General features: G+C 44.5%; 1 protein-coding gene across 2 annotated transcripts in view; it reads left to right on the forward strand.

Moving 5' to 3' along the window:
• The window catches only part of ttll7 (tubulin tyrosine ligase-like family, member 7), a 142,592-nt gene that overhangs the window by 24,566 nt on the left and 97,195 nt on the right, over nucleotides 1–20,831 (forward strand). For both annotated transcript variants that reach the window (XM_014215640.2, XM_045687265.1), the window contains exon 3: nucleotides 344–475. In XM_014215640.2, coding sequence (XP_014071115.2) covers nucleotides 344–475 — 132 coding nt within the window. The remainder of the gene's footprint in view (nucleotides 1–343; nucleotides 476–20,831) is intronic.

The following is a 20,831-nucleotide window of genomic DNA, read 5'->3' on the forward strand; positions in this document are numbered from 1 at the left end:
CTAGTATATATGCACGCCCAGCGAATAATAATAGCAGGGTCACCTCCAGCATAACAGAGCAGGGCCTCCTTTCTCTTTTCCTTTTGTATGTCCGTTTGCATCCAATTGAGTCACAACTGGACTGTAGACAATGGCTGTATGAATATCCAACCTACCAATCACTACATCCTATCCTCCCACCCTGTACTGGGCTTATTAATTAGTGCACACCGTAGCAAAACGTTTTACAACAGGAAAATGTTTTGCATCGACAACTAGAGTTTCTGCCCGTTTGCTTTTTTTGGTTCGTAGTGAATTTACCCCTGTACTATAGCTAATCTTGTACTGTGGCTCCCTCCTTCAGAGGATCAAGGACCATCCCTCATGAACGGGCCATCTGCGGGCTCCCACCAGATCAGTGGAAGAAGGAAGGTCCGCACCAAGAAGAAGAAGGGGACCATTACAGCCAACGTGGCTGGCACCAAATATGAAATCGGTACGAGGGAATTTTGTGCTTTGTGTTGTGATGTTAAGTTGCCTTGCACGAGCGGGACAGAATGGCTCATAGGAGCAGGAGCCTGTCTCCTGTTTCTGTAGCGTGAGGCAGCTTGATGTACAAGTACACCACCTGGACAGGATGCTAGTCTATCTATCGTAGGGCCTTACCCCTAATATATCTCCTTAATGCTGAGTGCCAAGCAGAGATGCATCGGGTCCCGTTTTTACAGTCTTTGGTAAGACTCGGCTGGGGATCGAACTTCCATCCTTCCAATCTCAGGGTGGACACGATAACCACAAGGCTACGGAGTTGTGATGTTAGCTTCATCTTTAAATTGTAGGGAAAATTGTTAATTCAAAGCAAACGAATGTGATCCTATAGACAGTTTCTCATATTCAGGTGAACTCTCGCTCAGTGGTTGCCTAACTTTTTATGGAGTGACCCATCTAAAACTGGAGTTTTCTTGTGACTCATCAAGTAAACACAGCCTATGTTTCTGGCTAGTGTAATTGCTGGCTAGTGTTAAGTGGTGACCCAAAAAGCCACAGTAAATGTAAGGAAAACATTAATTGAACTATCTGATTTGGCAGACCATTTGAGCATTGCATTTGTTTTTGAAACTCTTAAAAACAATAACTAATTGAGTCAAGCCTTCGAAAAAATATCCAAGACAATTCAATACATTCTCAAGTGAAGTAATTTAACCTGGCAGTGGATTTTTCCAAGGAAGGTAAAAGAGCTGAGTAAGCGCTTTTCAAGTATTCTGTAAATTGGGTGATGGTATCTCAGGGGTGAACCCACCACCTACTAAAGTATGGAGTCAGCAACACAGAGAGAGGTTGATGGGTAGAGGGATGTTGTGGTGGGTACTGTAGTTGTAAGTCGTGCTGTGAATCTGTTCTCTAGCTGTGCAGAGACTCTCATTCTGGCCATATTGTAGCCATAGCAGGCGTCTAGTGTAGCAAATGAACATGAAGGACCAGATGGACTAAGCATTTCTACTAGAGCTAATCTTGCACCTGTTCAAAATGTATATCATTAAAGGTAATGATGAAAGATGGAACATAATAGTGGTGGAGCCGTTAAGGCTGCGGCACTTGGCATATATGCAATCCCCCTGCCAGCGAGGGATCGAATCCTGACCCCACCGGTCTTCACACTATGTTCTCCCAGCTCATTTCTGTCTATCCCTTTCAATACTTTCAAATATATATACACATTTAAAAACAGGATACAGTATACAGTTGGAGATATATTCTCGTTTTTGTAATGCTCGCCATAGAAATGGATGCCATAGAAAAAGCTTTATGTAAATAGAGCTATTGAACCACACCTTAGTTTAATTTCAACATATAACGACAATAAGAGTTACTGATGGGATTGTATGTCAGTCACTGCAGTGGATCAAAGGGAAAAGACAAACCCACATTGTTTTTTGCTTTAGGTTAGCTGAATGCCATTAGACATTCCAGTGTAATTGGACTGTCACAGTCACATTGGAAAGATTTGTACTTGTTAAAGTGCAATTATGCAACATTAGGTCCAGCGTCTCCAGGTTTGCCAAAGCTTTCAAGAAATGAATTAATACGTTGTTTCGTTATGGCATATACATTTTTAATTAGTCACTGAATAATGAATAGTCAGTCATTGGATTAATGTCTAAATGCGCCAGCCACCTATCTCTCATACTTCGGGTTTCCACTGGGATTTGAATACATTATGGGCCATTTATTTATCTTTTTTGTAAAATAGGGCAGGGGTAAACCTGTGTTCAGATATCTAAGCTAGGTTGGATATATTGAATCACTTCAAGGCTGCCGGGTAGAGCACTATGGATGCTGTCTTATTTGGCTTGTCACCTCACCACCATGAACCACACACTGGTACTCTTTAAGGTTCTTTAATGAACTGTAGGATGTTGTTCTACAAGCAATAGAAAAGGGAATAATATGCAATTATGACTATAAGATGCATGCAGTATAAAAGCTTAATCAGCTTAGCTTACTACAGTATGCAATGTAAACGTAATGAAATATGGCTTCACACAGATGTGAATACAATACTGACTTAAAATGATATGCTGTATGTAATTGGCTTCTATTACATCTAACTAGAAAGATTTTGCAGTATAAGAGGAAATAAATTACAATAGCAGAATACATCTGCAATCTATACACTGCTACACAATAAAGTTCTAGTATGCTAACATTGACAGTAAACTATAAAGTGGCCCACAGTGCAATAAACGGCATACTGACCATAGAATGGTAAATAAAGGTAAAATAAAATGGCAGACAGAGCGAGTGCACTCACTTATACAACTTTATACAACGGGTGGGTCTAATCCTGAATGCTGATTGGTTAAAACCGCATTCCCCGGTGTCTATTCCACAAGTTACCACCGGATAAATCTATGAAGTTAAAATGCCGATTTACTCTGTTCCATCTGACTGCGCAATCCACTGTCTCATCAGGCCAACCAAGCAATTTATAAACTTGATCTCCACTATAAAAAGCATCCTCTCACTGTCAACTGCGTTTATTTTCAGCAAACTTAACATGTGTAAATATTTATATGAACAAAACAAGATTCAACAACTGAGACATAAACTGAACAAGTTCCACAGACATGTGATTAACAGAAATGGAATAATGTGTCCCTGAACAAAGGGGGGGTCAAAATCAAAAGTTACAGTCAGTATCTGGTGTGGCCACCAGCTGCATTAAGTACTGCAGTGCATCTTCTCCTCATGGACTGCACCAGATTTGACAGTTCTTGCTGTGAGATGTTACCCCACTCTTCCACGAAGGCACCTGCAAGTTCCCAGACATTTCTGGGGGGAATGGCCCTAGCCCTCACCCTCCGATCCATACAGGTCCCAGACATGCTCAATGGGATTTCGATCCGGGCTCTCCGCTGGCCATGGCAGAACACTGACATTCCTGTCTTGCAGGAAATCACGCACAGAACGAGCAGTATGGCGGGTGGCATTGTGGCTTTGGCATTGCTGGTGGCATTGTCATGCAGGCATTGTCATGCAGGAGGGTCATACGCTCATTCCTTCGACGATAAACGCGAATCCGATCATCACCCCTGGTGAGACAAAACCGCGAGTCGTCAGTGAAGAGCACTTTTTGCTAGTCCTGTCTGGTCCAGCAACGGTGGGTTTGTACCCATAGGCGACGTTGTTGCCGGTGATGTCTGTTGAGGACCTGCCTTACAACAGGCCTACAAGCCCTCAGTCCAGCCTCTCTCAGCCTATTGCGGACAGTCTGAGCACTGATGGAGGGATTGTGCGTGCCTGGTGTAACTCGGGCAGTTGTTGTTGCCATCCTGTACCTGTCCCGCAGGTGTGATGTTCGGTTGTACCGATCCTGTGCAGGTGTTGTTACATGTGGTCTGCCACCGCGAGGACGATAAGCTGTCCGTCCTGTCTCCCTGTAGCGATGTTTTAGGCGTCTCGGTACGGACATTGCAATTTATTGCCCTGGCCACATCTGCAGTCCTCATGCCTTCTTGCAGCATGCCTAAGGCACGTTCACGCAGATGATCAGGGACCCTGTGCATATTTCTTTTGGTGCTTTTCAGAGTCCGTAGAAAGGCCTCTTTAGTGTCCTACGTTTTCATAACTGTGACCTTAATTGCCTACCGTCTGTAAGCTGTTAGTGTCTTAACGACCGTTCCACGGGTGCATGTTTATTAATTGTTTATGGTTCATTGAACAAGCATGGGAAACAGTGTTTAAACTCTTTACAATGAAGATCTTTGAAGTTATTTGGATTTTTACAAATTATCTTTGCAAGACAGGGTCCTGAAAAAGGGAAGTTTCTTTTTTTGCTGAGTTTAGACATTATTTCACTTTTCTTTTAGACTAACATTTAGTTTTCAACAATGGAGATTTGTATAAACCTTGCTGTCTGTCTCTCCAACATTTGCAATATTAAATCCATATTCAAATTCTATCTCCAGCTGTCCCATAGTAATGAATGTGTCGGGACGAAACATCATGAATCAGCTGGCATAATTTTTATGGATATATACAAAGAAATGTCATTGAAAAAAGGTGAAATGAAGTGCAGCTAGTTTGTAACCTTTCCAGCTTCAGTTTGAAGTGATTGTGTTAGCTGTGTTGTTGGCTGTGTTCTTGGCTACTTTGCTGTTATTCTGGCTGCACATTTTGACCTGACTATGTTAACCGTAGTTGGCCAGCTAACAAGCAAGGGATAATAACATTGCCAGCCAGTATGGCAATGGAACATTTAGAACGAACGACTGGGTCGTGTCTCTAGAAACCGAACCAATAGAACAAACGACCAGCCGGCTTGGGTAGCAACTCTAGATTTGTGTCGGGGCTATAGCTTGTGGAAGGATGCAGCAGTATGAATAAATTAATCAATTTTTTTTATGAAAATATGTTTATCATTAGTTGAATATGTTGGTAACTTGTTGTATAAAAGTGATAATGCCCTATCCCTTTTAATAGCCGGGCAACTGCACACATTTCAGCAAATAAACGCCTGTTTCAAATAAAAGCTCGGTCTAAATGAATTGTTTTTGAGGTTACCATGAATTACCATTAATTGTTTACAAGGTTTAATCTTTGATATGTGACATTAAATAAGTCAGTAATGACTCAAAAAAATGATGGCAATCATGCCTTTTTATCGCCAGTAAGAAACTGCTCACCATTGGCTGCTAACAGCTGAGAACTGCTAGCAAAATGGCGAGCACAAAAACAGTCACCAACTTCGGGAGTACAAATCTGCAGAAATCGACCGTCTAGTTGCGAAAGTAAGAACTGCCGAAAATGCATAGTCAAAGAGGAGAATAATTATTCTGTCATGGAATTTTGTATTACATTTTTTAAATAGAGCCATACTAAGACAAAAGAAACAGTGTGTAAATGATAACGCGTTAGTGCAGGTAATGAAGAAATGTATTAAAATGCTGGAATTAAACAATTAACTATGCAAATAAGCAAAAGCTGTGTGCATTAAGGAAATAGACGCCTTGCTTTAATTGAAGCCTGTCTCTAATAAGCGCCTGTTGTGATCAGTGACTTAACCTCTCTGGTATCATTGGGATGCTAGCGTCCCACCTCGACAACAGCCAGTGAAATTGCAGGGCGCCAAATTCAAACAAGAGAAATCCCATGATTAAAATTCCTCAAACATACAAGTATTATACACCATTTTAAAGATAAACTTCTTGTTAATCCAACCACAGTGTCCGATTTCAAAAAGGCTTAACGGCGAAAGCACACCATGCGATTATGTTAGGACAGCGCCTAGCCACAAGAAACCATACAGACATTTTCCAGCCAAGGAGAGGACTCACAAAAGTCAGAAATGGCGATTAAATGAATCACTAACCTTTGATCTTCATCTGGTGGCACTCCCAGGACTCCATGTTACACAATAAATGTTCGTTTTGTTCGATAATGTCCCTCTTTATGTCCAAAAACCTTTTGTTGGTGCATTTAGTTCAGTAATCCAAAGGCACAAAGCGCGCTCTCAACATCCAGACAAAAAGTCAAAAAAGTACAATAAAAGTTTGTAGAAACATGTCAAACGATGTTTAAAACCAATCGTCAGGTTGTTTTTGTCATAAATAATCAATAATATTTCAACCGGACAAACGCTTCATCAATAGAAAAGGAGAAACGAGAAAGGCGCGCTCCCGATCACGCGCTGGACTCATGTCTGGAAATTTCCACTGTCCACTCATTGAAAGTGCTGTATCTCCCTCATTTTTCTGAGTAAAAGCCTGAAACAATGCCTAAAGACTGGCCACATGTAGAAGAAGCCATAGAGATCGTGAACTGGGTCCTAAGTCTTTGTATGGTGGATAGGCTTTCAATGGAAAAACAGCCTTTCAAAATAATAGTACTTCCTGGATGGATTTTCCTCAGGTTTTTGCCTTCCATGTCAGTTCCGTTATACTCACAGACATTATTTTAACAGTTTTGGAAACTTTACAGTGTTTTCTATCCAAATCTACCAATTATATGCATATCCTAGCTTCTGGGGCTGAGTAGCAGACAGTTTCTCTTCTGGGCACGCTTTTCATCCAAAATTCCGAATGCTGCCCCCTACACTAGTGAAGTTAAGCAAATAATCGCCCAGGCTATTAATTTAACTTTTACGGTACTTCTGTGGAGAAATGAACGGTCTGTTCTGTCTTCACTGCAACTCACTGACTGGAGGCAGGACCTACAACGAGCAGGCTAAAGAGAACGTCTCTTGATTGCACAGAAAGTTAGGGGTGATTGACTGATGAGCTGTCGGCATTCTAAGTAAAGGGACAAACTAGGGGTGCATAGGGAACTCTAAATATGAAGGCCATCTCTACAGCCACCTCCTCATTTACAGTGGGAAACGTGTATCTCAAAAAATGCCACAACAAGGGTGTGACTACTAGTGACTAAGGCGTCATTTCCCAAACTAACGATTGTGACCCCATGTGGCGTCGGGTGATTTTAAAATGTGGTCACGAGACCTCGGTTCATAGAACAGTGCCTTAGGAACGTATTACTTATTCCACATTTTGTTGGGTTACAACCTGAATTCAAAATGGTTGAAATAGATTTTTGTTCATCCATCTACACACAATACCCCATAATGACAAAGTGAAAACATGTTTTTAGAAATATTTGCAAATGTATTGAAAATGAAATATGTAATTTACATGACTATTCACATCCCTGAGTGAATGCTAGAATCACTTTTGGCAGTGATTACAGCTGTGAGTCTTTCTGGGTAGTCTTTCTAACAACTTTGCACACCTGGATTATACACATTATTCTTTAAAAAAATGACTGAAGCTGTCAAGTTGGTTGTTGATCATTGCTAGACAGCCGTTTTCAATTCAAACCTGTAACTAGGCCACTCAGGAACATTCAATGTCGTCTTGGTAAGCAACTCCAGTGTATATTTGGGCTTGTGTTTTAGGTTATAATCCTACTGAAAACTGAATTTGACTCCTAGTCTATGTTGGAAAGCAGACTGTACCAGGTTTTCCTCTAGGATTTTGCCTGTGCTTAGCTCTATTCCGTTTCTTTTATCCTAAAAAACTCCAAAGTTCTTGCCAGTGACAAGCATAACCATAACATGATGTAGCCACCACCATGCTTGAAAATATGAAGAGTGGTACTCAGTGATGTGTTGTGTTGGATTTGCCCCAAACATAATGCTTTGTATTCAGGACATAAAGTACATTTATTTGCCACATTTATTGCAGTTTTACTTTAGTGCCTTATTGCAAACAGGATGCATGTTTTGGAATATTTGTATTCTGTACAGGCTTCCTTCTTTTCACTCTGTCATTTAGGTTGATATTGTGGAGTAACTATAATGTTGTTGATCCTTCCTCAGTTTTCTCTTATCACAGCCATTACACTCTGTAACTGTTTTAAAGTTACCATTGGCCTCATGGTGAAATCTCTGAGCGGTTTCCTTACTCTCCGGCAACTAAGTAGGAAGGATGCCTGTGTCTTCGTAGTGACATGGTTTATTGGTACACCATCCAATGTGTAATTGAATAACTTCACTATGCTCAAAGGGATATTCCATGTCTGTTTTTTTTCTTACCCATCAACCAATAGGTGCCCTTCTTTGCGAGGCATTGGAAAACCTCCCTGGTCTTTATAGTTGAATCTGTGTTTGAAATTCACTATCTGACTGAGGGACCTCACAGACTGCATGTGTGAGGCACAGAGATGAGGTAGTCATTCAAAAATCATGTCAGCTGCTCCAACATGGACAGTAAGGAAGGGACTCTAAGACCAAACATACAGAAAGCCTTAACATCTCAACTGCGAATGTCAGGGCCATCCATAAGCTCAGCAATGCGTTGCAGGGCCAGCTGATGGGGTTGTCCAAATATGGGTACCTGGAGTTACTGTATGAATCTACAATCAGCTGGACCTCTTCTAGTCTCAGGTGATCAGTGAGGATCTGGAACTTTAACCTTTCGGTTGCATCTGCTGACACAATGTTTTCTAGGGCTACTTTCAGATGTGCAAACTCCCCAAAGTCTGGTATGGTAGGAATGGGCTCCCTGTATGTTTTCTCTGGTTTGGGTGCAAGTGGGGGATGATGGGAATCAGAATGGCAGCGGTCAGGCGAGTCATGTCTGATGTGTCATAGTAGTCCTGACGTCGCCTGGGGGGGTGTGTGGGTTCCTGTCGAGGCTGGGCCCCCAGCCGTGACTGGGCGCCTACGTCTTTCTTCAGGGTGATGGTGCCACTGAGCGTTCAGGTGACACAACTGCTGCAGATCTGGAGTGGGCCTGTGCCATCTCTACGTGTCTTATGTGCTCTCTGAGTGCAGCCACAAGGATGGGGTCTGATGAACACACGTCCTCATCTTCGTCTGGAGGTTGGCTCCTTGTGTGTGGCGCAGGTACTGGTCTGTCTCTGACCTGCGTCTCATGGCTTTGGTGTGGCATACCGGTGCGTTGAGATGGGACAGGAGATGTGGTTGGCTGTGGTGACTTTAGCTGAGTAGAAACTGTAGCCCTGAGTTCTCGCACCTGCTTTATAGTTATCTCTGTCATGAAGTCGGGAATTTGGGCGGCCTCATCTCTTAGTTCTATTATGGTTTCTGATTTGTTCACTTGCCTTGCACAGGAGGGCTGCATTCTTCATTTTTATGTTTTTGTAAGCTGACCTCGCTGAGGTACTCAATTTCTTGCGCCATCTCTCTGAAGGTGACAGTCCACTCACGGGGACTACTGTTGGGTGAGGTGTAGAGTGATGAACGGGCCTAATCATATAAATCCTCTTCTCTTCTTGGTTGGACGTGGCAGTGTGTGGTGAGGTGGGTGGTGAAGAGCACCTAATATAACCTGGACCACTAAGGTCAGAGTCCATCACATTATCTGGGAGGCAAGTCTCACACCGGGGCTGTGTGACGGTCGGTCAGGCTGGTGCATCAAAGACGGATAAAACAGGGGAGGAGGGTAGGTGCCTTGTAAGAATTTGCCGACGAGTAGGTAAACCCCCACTACCCTCTGTATTATTGGCCAACGGGAAATCATTGGAATACAAACTGGACCATCTACGATTAAGATTATCCTACCAACGGGACATTAAAAACTGTAATCAAATCAAATTAAAATCAAATGTATTTATATAGCCCTTCTTACATCAGCTGATATCTCAAAGTGCTGTACAGAAACCCAGCCTAAAACCCCAAACAGCAAGCAATGCAAGTGTAGAAGCACGGTGGCTAGGAAAAACTCCCTAGAAAGGCCAAAACCTAGAGAGGAACCAGGCTATGAGGGGTGGCCAGTCCTCTTCTGGCTGTGCCGGGTGGAGATTATAACAGAACATGGCCAAGATGTTCAAATGTTCATAAATGACCAGCATGGTCAAATAATAATAATCACAGTTGTCGAGGGTGCAACAAGTCAGCACCTCAAGAGTAAATGTCTGTTGGCTTTTACATTTACATTTACATTTTAGTCATTTAGCAGACACTCTTATCCAGAGCAACTTACAGTAGTGAATGCATACATTTCATTTCATACATTTTTTTTTTCTGTGCTGGCCCCCCGTGGGAATCGAACCCACAACCTTGGTGTTGCAAACACCATGCTCTACCAACTGAGCTACAGGGAAGGCCTTCATAGCCGATCATTGAGAGTATCTCTACCGCTCCTGCTGTCTCTAGAGAGTTGAAAACAGCAGGTCTGGGACAGGTAGCACGTCCGGTGAACAGGTCAGGGTTCCATAGCTGCAGGCAGAACAGTTGAAACTGGAGCAGCAGCACGGCCAGGTGGACTGGGGACAGCAAGGAGTCATCATGTCAGGTAGTCCTGAGGCATGGTCCTAGGGCTCAGGTCCACCGAGAGAGAGAAAGAAAGAAAGAGAGAATTAGAGAGAGCATACTTAAATTCACACAGGACACCGGATAAGACAGGAGAAATACTCCAGATATAACAGACTGACCCTAGCCCCCCGACACATAAACTACTGCAGCATAAATACTGGAGGCTGAGACAGGAGGGGTCAGGAGACACTGTGGCCCCATCCGATGATACCCCCGAACAGGGACAAACAGGAAGGATATAACCCCACCCACTTTGCCAAAGCACAGCCCCCACACCACTAGAGGGATACCACCAACTTACCATCCTGAGACAAGGCCGAGTATAGCCCACAAAGATCTCCGCCACGGCACAACCCAAGGGGGGGCGCCAACCCAGACAGGAAGACCACGTCAGTGACTCAACCCACTCAAGTGACGCACCCCTCCTAGGGACGGCATGGAAGAACACCAATAAGCCAGTGACTCAGCCCCTGTAATAGGGTTAGAGGCAGAGAATCCCAGTGGAGAGAGGCGCACCGGCCAGGCAGAGACAGCAAGGGCGGTTCGTTGCTCCAGAGCCTTTCCGTTCACCTTCACACTGCTGGGCCAGACTACACTTAATCATAGGACCTACTGAAGAGATGAGTCTTCAATAAAGACTTAAAGGTTGAGACCGAGTCTGCATCTCTCACATGGGTAGGCAGACCATTCCATAAAAATTGAGCTCTATAGGAGAAAGCCCTGCCTCCAGCTGTTTGCTTAGAAATTCTAGGGACAATTAGGAGGCCTGCGTCTTGTGACCGTAGCGTACGTGTAGGTATGTACGGCAGGACCAAATCGGAAAGATAGGTAGGAGCAAGCCCATGTAATGCTTTGTAGGTTAGCAGTCAAACCTTGAAATCAGCCCTTGCCTTAACAGGAAGCCAGTGTTAGGAGGCTAGCACTGGGGTAATATGATCAAATTCTTTGGTTCTAGTCAGGATTCTAGCAGCCGTATTTAGCACTAACTGAAGTTTATTTAGTGCTTTATCCGGGTAGCCGGAAAGTAGAGCATTGCAGTAGTCCAACCTAGAAGTAACAAAAACATGGATTCATTTTTCTGCGTCATTTCTGGACAGAAAGTTTCAGATTTTTGCAATGTTACGTAGATGGAAAAAAGCTGCCCTTGAAACAGTCTTGATATGTTCTTCAAACGAGAGATCAGTGTCCAGAGTAACGCCGAGGTCCTTCACAGTTTTATTTATTTATTTATTTATTTGAGACGACTGTACAACCATCAAGATTAATTGTCAGATTTAACAGAAGATCTCTTTTTTTCTTGGGACCTAGAACAAGCATCTCTGTTTTGTCTGAGTTTGAAAGAGAAAGTTTGCAGCCATCCACTATCTTATGTCTGAAACACAGGCTTCTAGCGAGAGCAATTTTGGGGCTTCACCATGTTTCATTGAAATGTACAGCTGTGTGTCATCTTATGTGTCACAGAGACTTGGCATGGATAATATAGAACTGGCTGGCTTCTCCGTGTTTCGGCAGGACAGAGCAGCTACGTCTGGTAAGACGAGAGGCGGGGGTGTGTGTCTATTTGTCAATAATTGCTGGTGTGCAATGTCTAATATTAAAGAAGTCTCGAGGTATTGCTCGCCTGAGGTAGAATACCTCATGATAAGCTGTAGACCACACTATCTACCAAGAGAATTTTCATCTATATTATTCGTAGCCGTCTATTTACCACCACAAACCAATGCTGGCACTAAGAACACACTCAACGAGCTGTATAAGGCTATAAGCAAACAAGAAAATGCTCATCCAGGAGCGGCGTTCCTAGTTGCCGGGGACTTTAGTGCAGGCAAACTTAAATCCGTTTTACCTAATTTCTACCAGCGTGTCACATGTGCAACCAGAGGAAAAACAACTCTAGACCAGCTTTACTCAACACACAGAGAAGCATACAAAGCTCTACCTCGCCCTCCATTTGGCAAATCTGACCATAATTCTATCCTCCTGATTCCTGCGTACATGCAAAAACTAAAACAGGAGGTACCAGTGACTCGCTCATTACGGAAGTGGTCAGATGACTCGGATGCTACGCTACAGGACTGTTTTGCTAGCACAGACTGGGATATGTTCCGGGATTCATCCAATGGCATTGAGGAGTACCTCAGTCACCGTCTTCATCAATAAGTGCATCGACGACGTCGTTCCTAGTGACGGTACGTACATTTCCCAACCAGAAGGCATGGATTACAGGCAACATCTGCACGGAACTAAAGGCTAGAGCTGCCGCTTTTAAGGAGCGGGAAACTAATCCGGATGCTTATAAGAAATCCAGCTATGCCCTCAGACAAACTATCAAGCAGGCGAAGCGTCAATACAGGACTAATATTGAATCCTACTACACCGGCTCTGGCGCTCGTCGGATGTGGCAGGGCTCGAAAACTATTAAGGACTACAAAGGGAAACCCAGCCACGAGCTGCCCAGTGACACAAGCCTACCAGATGAGCTAAATGCCTTTTATGCTCGCTTCGAGGCAAGCAACACTGAAGCATGAATGAGAGCAACAGCTGTTCCTGATGACTGTGTGATAACGCTCTCCGTAGCCGATGTGAGCAAGACCTTTAATTAAACAAGTCAACATTCACAAATCCAGACGGATTACCAGGACCTGTACTCAAAGCATGTGCGAACCAACTGGAGAGTGGCTTTACTAACATTTTCAACCTCTCCCTGGCCGAGTTATGTAATACCTACATGATTCGAACAGACCACCATAGTCCCTGTGCCCAAGAAAGCGAAGGTAACCTGCCTAAATGATTACCGCCCCGTAGCACTCAGGTCGGTAGCCATGAAGTGCTTTGAAAGGCTGGTCATGGCTCACATCAACACCATCATGCCAGAAACTCTAGACCCACTCCAATTCGCCCCAACAGATCCACAGATGATGCAATCTCAATCGCAGTCCACACTGCACTTTTCCACCTGGACAAAAGGAACAGGTTGTATCACATCCGGCCGTGATTGAGAGTCCCATAGGGCGGCGCACAATTGGCCCAGCGTCATCCAGGTTTGGCCGGGGTAGGCCGTCATTTTAAATAAGAATTTGCTTTTAACTGACTTGCCTAGTTAAATAAATGTAAAGCACCTTTTGTGAGAATGCTGTTCATTGACTACAGCTCAGCATGCCCACAAAGCTCCCCACTAAGCTAAAGACCCTGGGCTAAACACCTCCCTCTGCAATTGGATCCTGGACTTCCTGACGGGCCGCCCCCAGGTGGTAAGGGTAGGAAACAACACATCTGCCACGCTGCTCCTCAACACTGGTACCCCTCAGGGGTGCGTTTTTAGTTCCCTCCTGTACTCCCTGTTCACCCACGACTGCGTGGCCAAGCACAACTCCAACACCATCATTAACCTCTCTAGGGTAGGTGGCACCAAATCGTCCCACCTACGTAACAGCCAGTGTAATCCCGTGGCGCGTTATTCAAAAACCTCAAAAATGCAAAAACTTCAATTTTTCAAACATATGACTATTTTACACCATTTTAAAGACAAGACTCTCGTTAATCTAACCACACTGTCCGATTTCAAAAAGGCTTTACAACGAAAGCAAAACATTAGATTATGTCAGCAGAGTACCCAGCCAGAAATAATCACACAGCCATTTTCCAAGCAAGCATATATGTCACATAAACCCAAACCACAGCTAAATGCAGCACTAACCTTTGATGATCTTCATCAGATGACACTCCTAGGACATTATGTTATACAATACATGCATGTTTTGTTCAATCAAGTTCATATTTATATCAAAAAACAGGTTTTTACATTAGCATGTGATGTTCAGAACTAGCATACCCACCGAAAACTTCCGGTGAATTTACTAAATTACTCACGATAAACGTTGACAAAATACATAACAATTATTTTAAGACTTATAGATACAGAACTCCTTTATGCAATCGCTATGTCCGGCGAAAGCACATTTTGCAATATTCTGAGTACATAGCTCGGCCATCACAGGCTAGCTAATTTGACACCCATCAAGTTTGGGGCTCACTAAACTCAGAATTTCTATTAGAAAAATGTGATTACCTTTGCTGTTCTTCATCAGAATGCACTCCCAGGACTTCTACTTCAACAACAAATGTTGTTTTGGTTCCAAATAATCCATAGTTATATCCAAATAGCTCCGTTTTGTTCGTGCGTTCAGGTCACTATCCGAAGGGTAACGCGCAAGCACATTTCGTGACAAAAAAATTCAAAATATTCCATTACCGTACTTAGAAGCATGTCAAACGCTGTTTAAAATCAATTTTTATGCTATTTTTCTCGTAAAATGGCGATAATATTCCAACCGGGCAACGTTGTATTCATTCAAAGGCTGAAAGAAAAAAAATGGAGAAATCTCGTGACAGCGCATCTCAGTCTCACTGTCCCCAGGCTGACCACTTACAAACAGCTGTTGTACTTTGCCCAGAGACAGCAGACACCCTATTCCACTTTCTGGTGGCTTTAGAGAGCCAATGGAAGCCTTAGAAAGTGTCACGTTACAGCACAGATGCTGTAATGTCGATAGAGATGCAACAGAAGGACAACAAATTGTCAGACAGGGCACTTCCGGTATGGAATCTTCTCAGGTTTTGGCCTGCCATATGAGTTCTGTTATACTCACAGACACCATTCAAACAGTTTTAGAAACTTTAGAGTGTTTTCTATCCAAATCTACTAATTATATGCATATTCTAGTTTCTGGGCAGGAGTAGTAACCAGATTAAATCGGGTACGTTTTTTTTCCGGCTGTGAAAATACTGCCCCCTATCCCAAAGAAGTTAACTTTGTTAAAGCAAGGCTCCTGAACTCTTGTGTATTTTCTGCACTATGCAATGATATGGGCTGCGGCCATGTAACACTTTTACAACATACAGAAGTGCGCTTGTTATTAAGGGGCAAAGTATTGACACGTGTTTTTGAATTGAGAGACGAGATTAAAGTTTTCTTTACTGACCATAATTTTCAGTTGTCTGACCGCTTGCATGATGACGAGTTTCTCACATGACTGACCTATCTGGGGGATGTTTTTCCTCGCCTGAATGATCTGAATCTAGGATTACAAGGACTCTCCGCAACTATATTCAATGTGCGGGACAAAATTGAGGCTATGATTAAGAAGTTGGAGCTCTTCTTCGTCTGCATTAACAAGGACAACACACAGATCTTTCCATCATTGTATGATTTTTTTGTGTGCAAAGGAACTCAAGCTTACAGACAATGTCAAATGTGAGATAGCGAAGCACCTGAGTGAGTGTGCAATTACGCAGGTACTTTACCGAAAATGGATGACACAAACAACTGGATTCATTATCCCTTTCATGCCCTGCCTCCAGTCCACTTACCGATATCAGAACAAGAGAGCCTCATCGAAATTACAACAAGCGGTTCTGTGAAAATTGAATTTAATCAGAAGCCACTGCCAGATTTATGGATAGAGTTTCTTGTCTTGGCAAATCGCTCTGTTAAGACACTGATGCCCTTTGCAACCACGTAACTATGTGAGAGTGGATTCTCGGGCCTCACTAGCATGAAAACTAAATACAGGCACAGACTGTGTGTGGAAAATGATGTAAGACAGAGACTCTCCATTACAACCCAACATTGCGAAGTTATGAGCATTCTTTCAAGCACCCTTCTCATTAACCTGTTGTTAGTTATTCACAATTTTCGATGAACAAATAAGGTTTTATATAAAAGATGGTTAAATAAAGAGCAAAATTATTATTATTATTATTATATTGTTATTTGAGCCCTGGTCTTCAAGAGCTCTTTGTCACTTCCCATGAACCGGGTTGTGACAAAAACACACACCCATTCTTATGTTTAATAAATGTATCGTATAGTGTGTGTGTGGCAGGCTTACAATGATGGCAAAAAAACAACATTTGAGAGTGCGCTGACCCTGGTGCTAAAGGGGGTACGCAGCTGGAGGTTGAATGTTTGAAGTGGTACGGGACTATAAAACGTTTGGGAACCACTGGTCTACACCCATTCAGCATCGTTCAAGCTTTAGCCCCACCCATCTCTTTCTCTAAGTGAGCGAGAACAGCTCATTGAACATTACTCGCCCTTGCAGAGCTGGTTAGGCTGTTATGTTATCCAGAGCATTGGTGACTGCAACTGTGCTGTCAGATTGTCTGTTCGTAAATTCAGAGCTTTTCAGGTTCAGAGCGCACACCGGACACTGGCCGATGAGTAAGGTTGATCCGAACGTTCTGACCTCACAACCGCAGTCAAGCTCAAGTCATTTTGTTCACCCGACCTAGAATACCTCACAATCAAATGCCGACCGTATTATCTCCCAGGAGGATTCTCTTCGGTTATTGTCAAAGCCGTGTATTTCCTCTCTCAAGCCGATACCACGTCAGCCTTCAAAGAACTTCAGTGGACTTTATACAAGCATTTCGCTACACCCACAATAACATCTGCTAAACACGTGTATGTGACAAATACGAAAAGAGCATAATTTGAAGCCCCCATGCTAACATTGGCTAGCTTGCTAGCTACTTCCAGACACATAATGAGAGAACACCCCACTCTGACCATTTTACTCCCCCTAGCAGAGCTGGTTATGCTATTTTCGTGTTATCCAGAGTGTTGGTGACTAACTGTGCTGCTTGCAACAATTTAATTACGCTTTTTTTGCCGACGTTTACTGACATCGGTCATATTCAACGGGTGTTGAGCGTTCATAAATTCATCAGTTATTCTGCGCTCTCTGGCACTCAGATGAGAGTGCTCTGAAATCTGAGTAGATGGCCAGACTGAATTTACAAACACACCCGAAATAGTTACTTGCATAATGGAGCCTTTTGTTAAGACTTGTAGCTAGGTAAGCAATGAACCATAATCTCAACGCATGACGTTACTACCCTGCATGAATCTGCAGGTAGCTAACCAACCAGGTTCAATGTTAGCTAGAATAAATATATTTAGTCAATATATTTTCAAATGTATTTGGAAATGTTTTGTAAAATATATTCTAACATGAATTTAATATTTTTTTATTAAAATGTTTGGTAAAAATCTTAAAATTTGTCAAATCATATTGTAACAAAATGGTGACTGTCTTTATCATGAAACTTTAGTAGGCTCTTTGGTATCACATGCACTTATCAGTCTCATTAAAACCTCTTAAGGATCGGACCCTTTTTTTCAATTTTCCTTTCAATTTTTCGCCTAAAATGACATACCCAAATCTAACTGCCTGTAGCTCAAGACCTGAAGCAAGGATATGCATATTCTTGATTCCATTTGAAAGGAAACATTTTGAAGTTTGTGGAAATGTTAAATGAATGTAGGAGAATGTAACACATTAGATCTGGTAAAAGATAATACAAAGAAAAAAAACATGCTTTTTTTTTGTATTTTTTTGTACCATCATCTTTGAAATGCAAGAGAAAAGCCATAATGTATTATTCCAGCCCAGGTGCAATTTAGATTTTGGCCACTAGATGGCAGCAGTGCACGTGCAAAGTTTTAGACTGATCCAATTAACCATTGCATTTCTGTTCAAAATGTTGTATCATGACTGCCCAAATGTGCCTAATTTGTTTATTAATACATTTTCAAGTTCATAACTGTGCACTCTCCTCAAACAATAGCATGGTGTTCTTTCACTGTATTAGCTACTATAAATTGGACAGTGCAGTTAGATTAACAAGAATTTAAGCTTTCTGCCAATATCAGATATGTCTATGTCCTCGGACATTTTCTTGTTACTTCCAACCTCATGCTAATCACATTAGCCTACGTTAGCGCAACCGTCCTGCCGGGGACCCACCAATCCTGTAGAGGTTTTAAGACTGCAGAACTGGCAGTATACAAGTTTAACCTTTAAGAACACAATATACAACATTACAACACACAGAACACAATATACAAAATTTACTGGTATGACAATCCGTCTCATGGGTGGTATTCTGCCAGTTCCGTATGCATACTTTTCGCAAAAGAGTCCCCTTCTTAGCTTAGCGGATAGATAAACCCGGTACAGCTACTGTAGTGTTGAAGGATGATTTATTGCCACCGCTTCGTAGGTACAGTAATAGTGACTGAAATTAGTAAAATGTAACGCCCTGGCCATAGAGAGGGGTTTTTTGTTCTTTATTTTGGTTAGGCCAGGGTGTTACATTGGATGGGCGTTCTATGTTTATTTTTCTATGTTGGTTTGTGTCTTTGGTTTGGCCGTGTGTGGCTCCCGATCAGGCACAGCTGTAGTTCGTTGTTGCTGATTGGGAGTCACACATAAGTAGCCTGTTTTTCCTTTTGGGTTTTGTGGGTGATTGTATTCTGTTAGTGTGTTTTCCTGACAGGACTGTTTTGCTGTCGTCTTTGGTTTATTTTTGTCAAGTGTTCTCTTTTTCAATTAAAATTCTAATGATGAACACATCCTCCGCTGCACCTTGGTCTAATTCTGACGACGGCCGTTACAGAATCACCCACCAACAACGGACCAAGCAGCGGAGGAAGGAGCAGCACCAGGAGGGGATGAAGCAGCGTGCTCGGGAGGTAATGGCATCCTGGTCGCTGGAGGTTTTGGAGTCAAGGATTGACTGGACATGGGATCAATTATTTGAACACTGCAACAACCTGCCGAGGGAGTGCGACGGACACGAGAGGCAGCCCCCAAAAAATGTTTGGGGGGGGGGCACACGGGGAGTGTGACAGAGTCAGGTTGGAGACCTGAGCCAACTCCCTGTGCTTACAGGAGGCAGCGTGGTACTGGTCAGGCACCGTGTTATGCTGTGAAGCACACGGTGTCTCCAGTGCGCGTTCATAGCCCGGTGCGCTGTAGGCCAGCCCCCCGCAAGTGCCATGCGAGAGTAGGCATCGAGCCAGGTCGGAGTGTTCCAGCTCAGCGCATCTGGTCTCCGGTGCGCTGTCTCGGTCCAGGCTATCTTGCACCGGCGATGCGCACTGTGTCTCCGGGGCGCTGGGAGGGCTCAGTTCGGCCTATGCCTGCGCTCCGCCCGTGCTGGGCCAAAGTGGGCATTCAGCCTGGAGTATGGGTGAATAGCCTACGTACCAGAAATCCAGTGCTCCTCCACAGCCCGTTTTATCCTGTGCCTCCTCCTCGGACCAGACCTCCAGTGGGTCTCCCCATCCTGGTCAGTCCTGTGCCTCCTCCACGGACCAGGCCTCCAGTGGGTCTCCCCATCCTGGTCAGTCCTGTGCCTCCTCCACGGACCAGGCCTCCAGTGGGTCTCCCCAGCCTGGTGAGTCCAGTGCCTGTGCCCAGAGCCAGGCCTCCGTCATGTCTCCCCAGCCTGGTGAATCCTGGGCCAGAGCCGTCAGAGCCGCCCGCCAGTCCGGAGCCATCAGAGCCGCCCGCCAGTCCGGAGCCGCCAGAGCCGCCCGCCAGTCCGGAGCTCCGCCAGAGCCGCCCGCCAGTCCGGAGCCCCGCCAGAGCCGCCCGCCAGTCCGGAGCCCCGCCAGAGCCGCCCGCCTGTCCAGAGCCGCCCGCCTGTCCGGAGCCGCCAGAGCCGCCCGCTGGCCCGGAGCCGCCCGCCAACCTGGTGAGTCCTGTGCCTGCGCCCAGAGCCAGGCCTCCTTCATGTCTCCCCATCCTGGTGAATCCTGGGCCAGAGCTGCCAGAGCCACCCGCCTGTCCGGAGCAGCCAGAGCCGCCCGCCTGTCCGGAGCAGCCAGAGCCACCCGCCTGGCCGGAGCAGCCAGAGCCGCCCGCCAGCTCGGAGCCGCCAGAGCCGCCCGCCAGCAGGGCGCAGCCAGAGCCGCCCGCCAGCAGGGCGCAGCCAGGGCCGCCCGCCAGCCGGGCGCAGCCAGGGTCACCCGCCAGCCGGGCGCAGCCAGGGTCACCCGCCAGGCGGGCGCAGCCAGGGGCGCCGCCTAAGTGGGCGAAGCCGAGGGTGGAGCGGAGGCCACGTCCCGCACCTGAGCCGCCGCCGTAGGAAGGCACACCCGGACCCTCCCCTTCAGAGTCTGGTTTTGCGGCCGGATTCCGCACCTTTGGGGGGGTACTGCAACGCCCTGGCCATAGAGAGGGGTTTTTTGTTCTTTATTTTGGTTAGGCCAAGGTGTTACATTGGGTGGGCGTTCTATGTTTATTTTTTTATGTTGGTTTGTTTCTCTGGTTTGGCCGTGTGTGGCTCCCGATCAGGCACAGCTGTAGTTCGTTGTTGCTGATTGGGAGTCACACATAAGTAGCCTGTTTTTCCTTTGGGTTTTGTGGGTGATTGTATTCTGTTAGTGTGTTTTCCTGACAGGACTGTTTTGCTGTCGTCTTTGGTTTATTTTTGTCAAGTGTTCTCTTTTTCAATTCAAATTCTAATGATGAACACATCCTCCGCTGCACCTTGGTCTAATTCTGACGACGGCCGTTACGTAAAACTGAAATATAGAAAGAAAAGAACAATGAGTATGACTTATAGCTGAATACTAGGCTTAATTCTGAATAATAACACAGCATGTACATTTTACATTTTAGTCATTTAGCAGACGCTCTTATCCAGAGCGACTTACAGTAGTGAA

Source organism: Salmo salar, chromosome ssa10 (genome assembly GCF_905237065.1).
Source record: "Salmo salar chromosome ssa10, Ssal_v3.1, whole genome shotgun sequence".
Taxonomy (NCBI): Eukaryota; Metazoa; Chordata; class Actinopteri; order Salmoniformes; family Salmonidae; genus Salmo; species Salmo salar.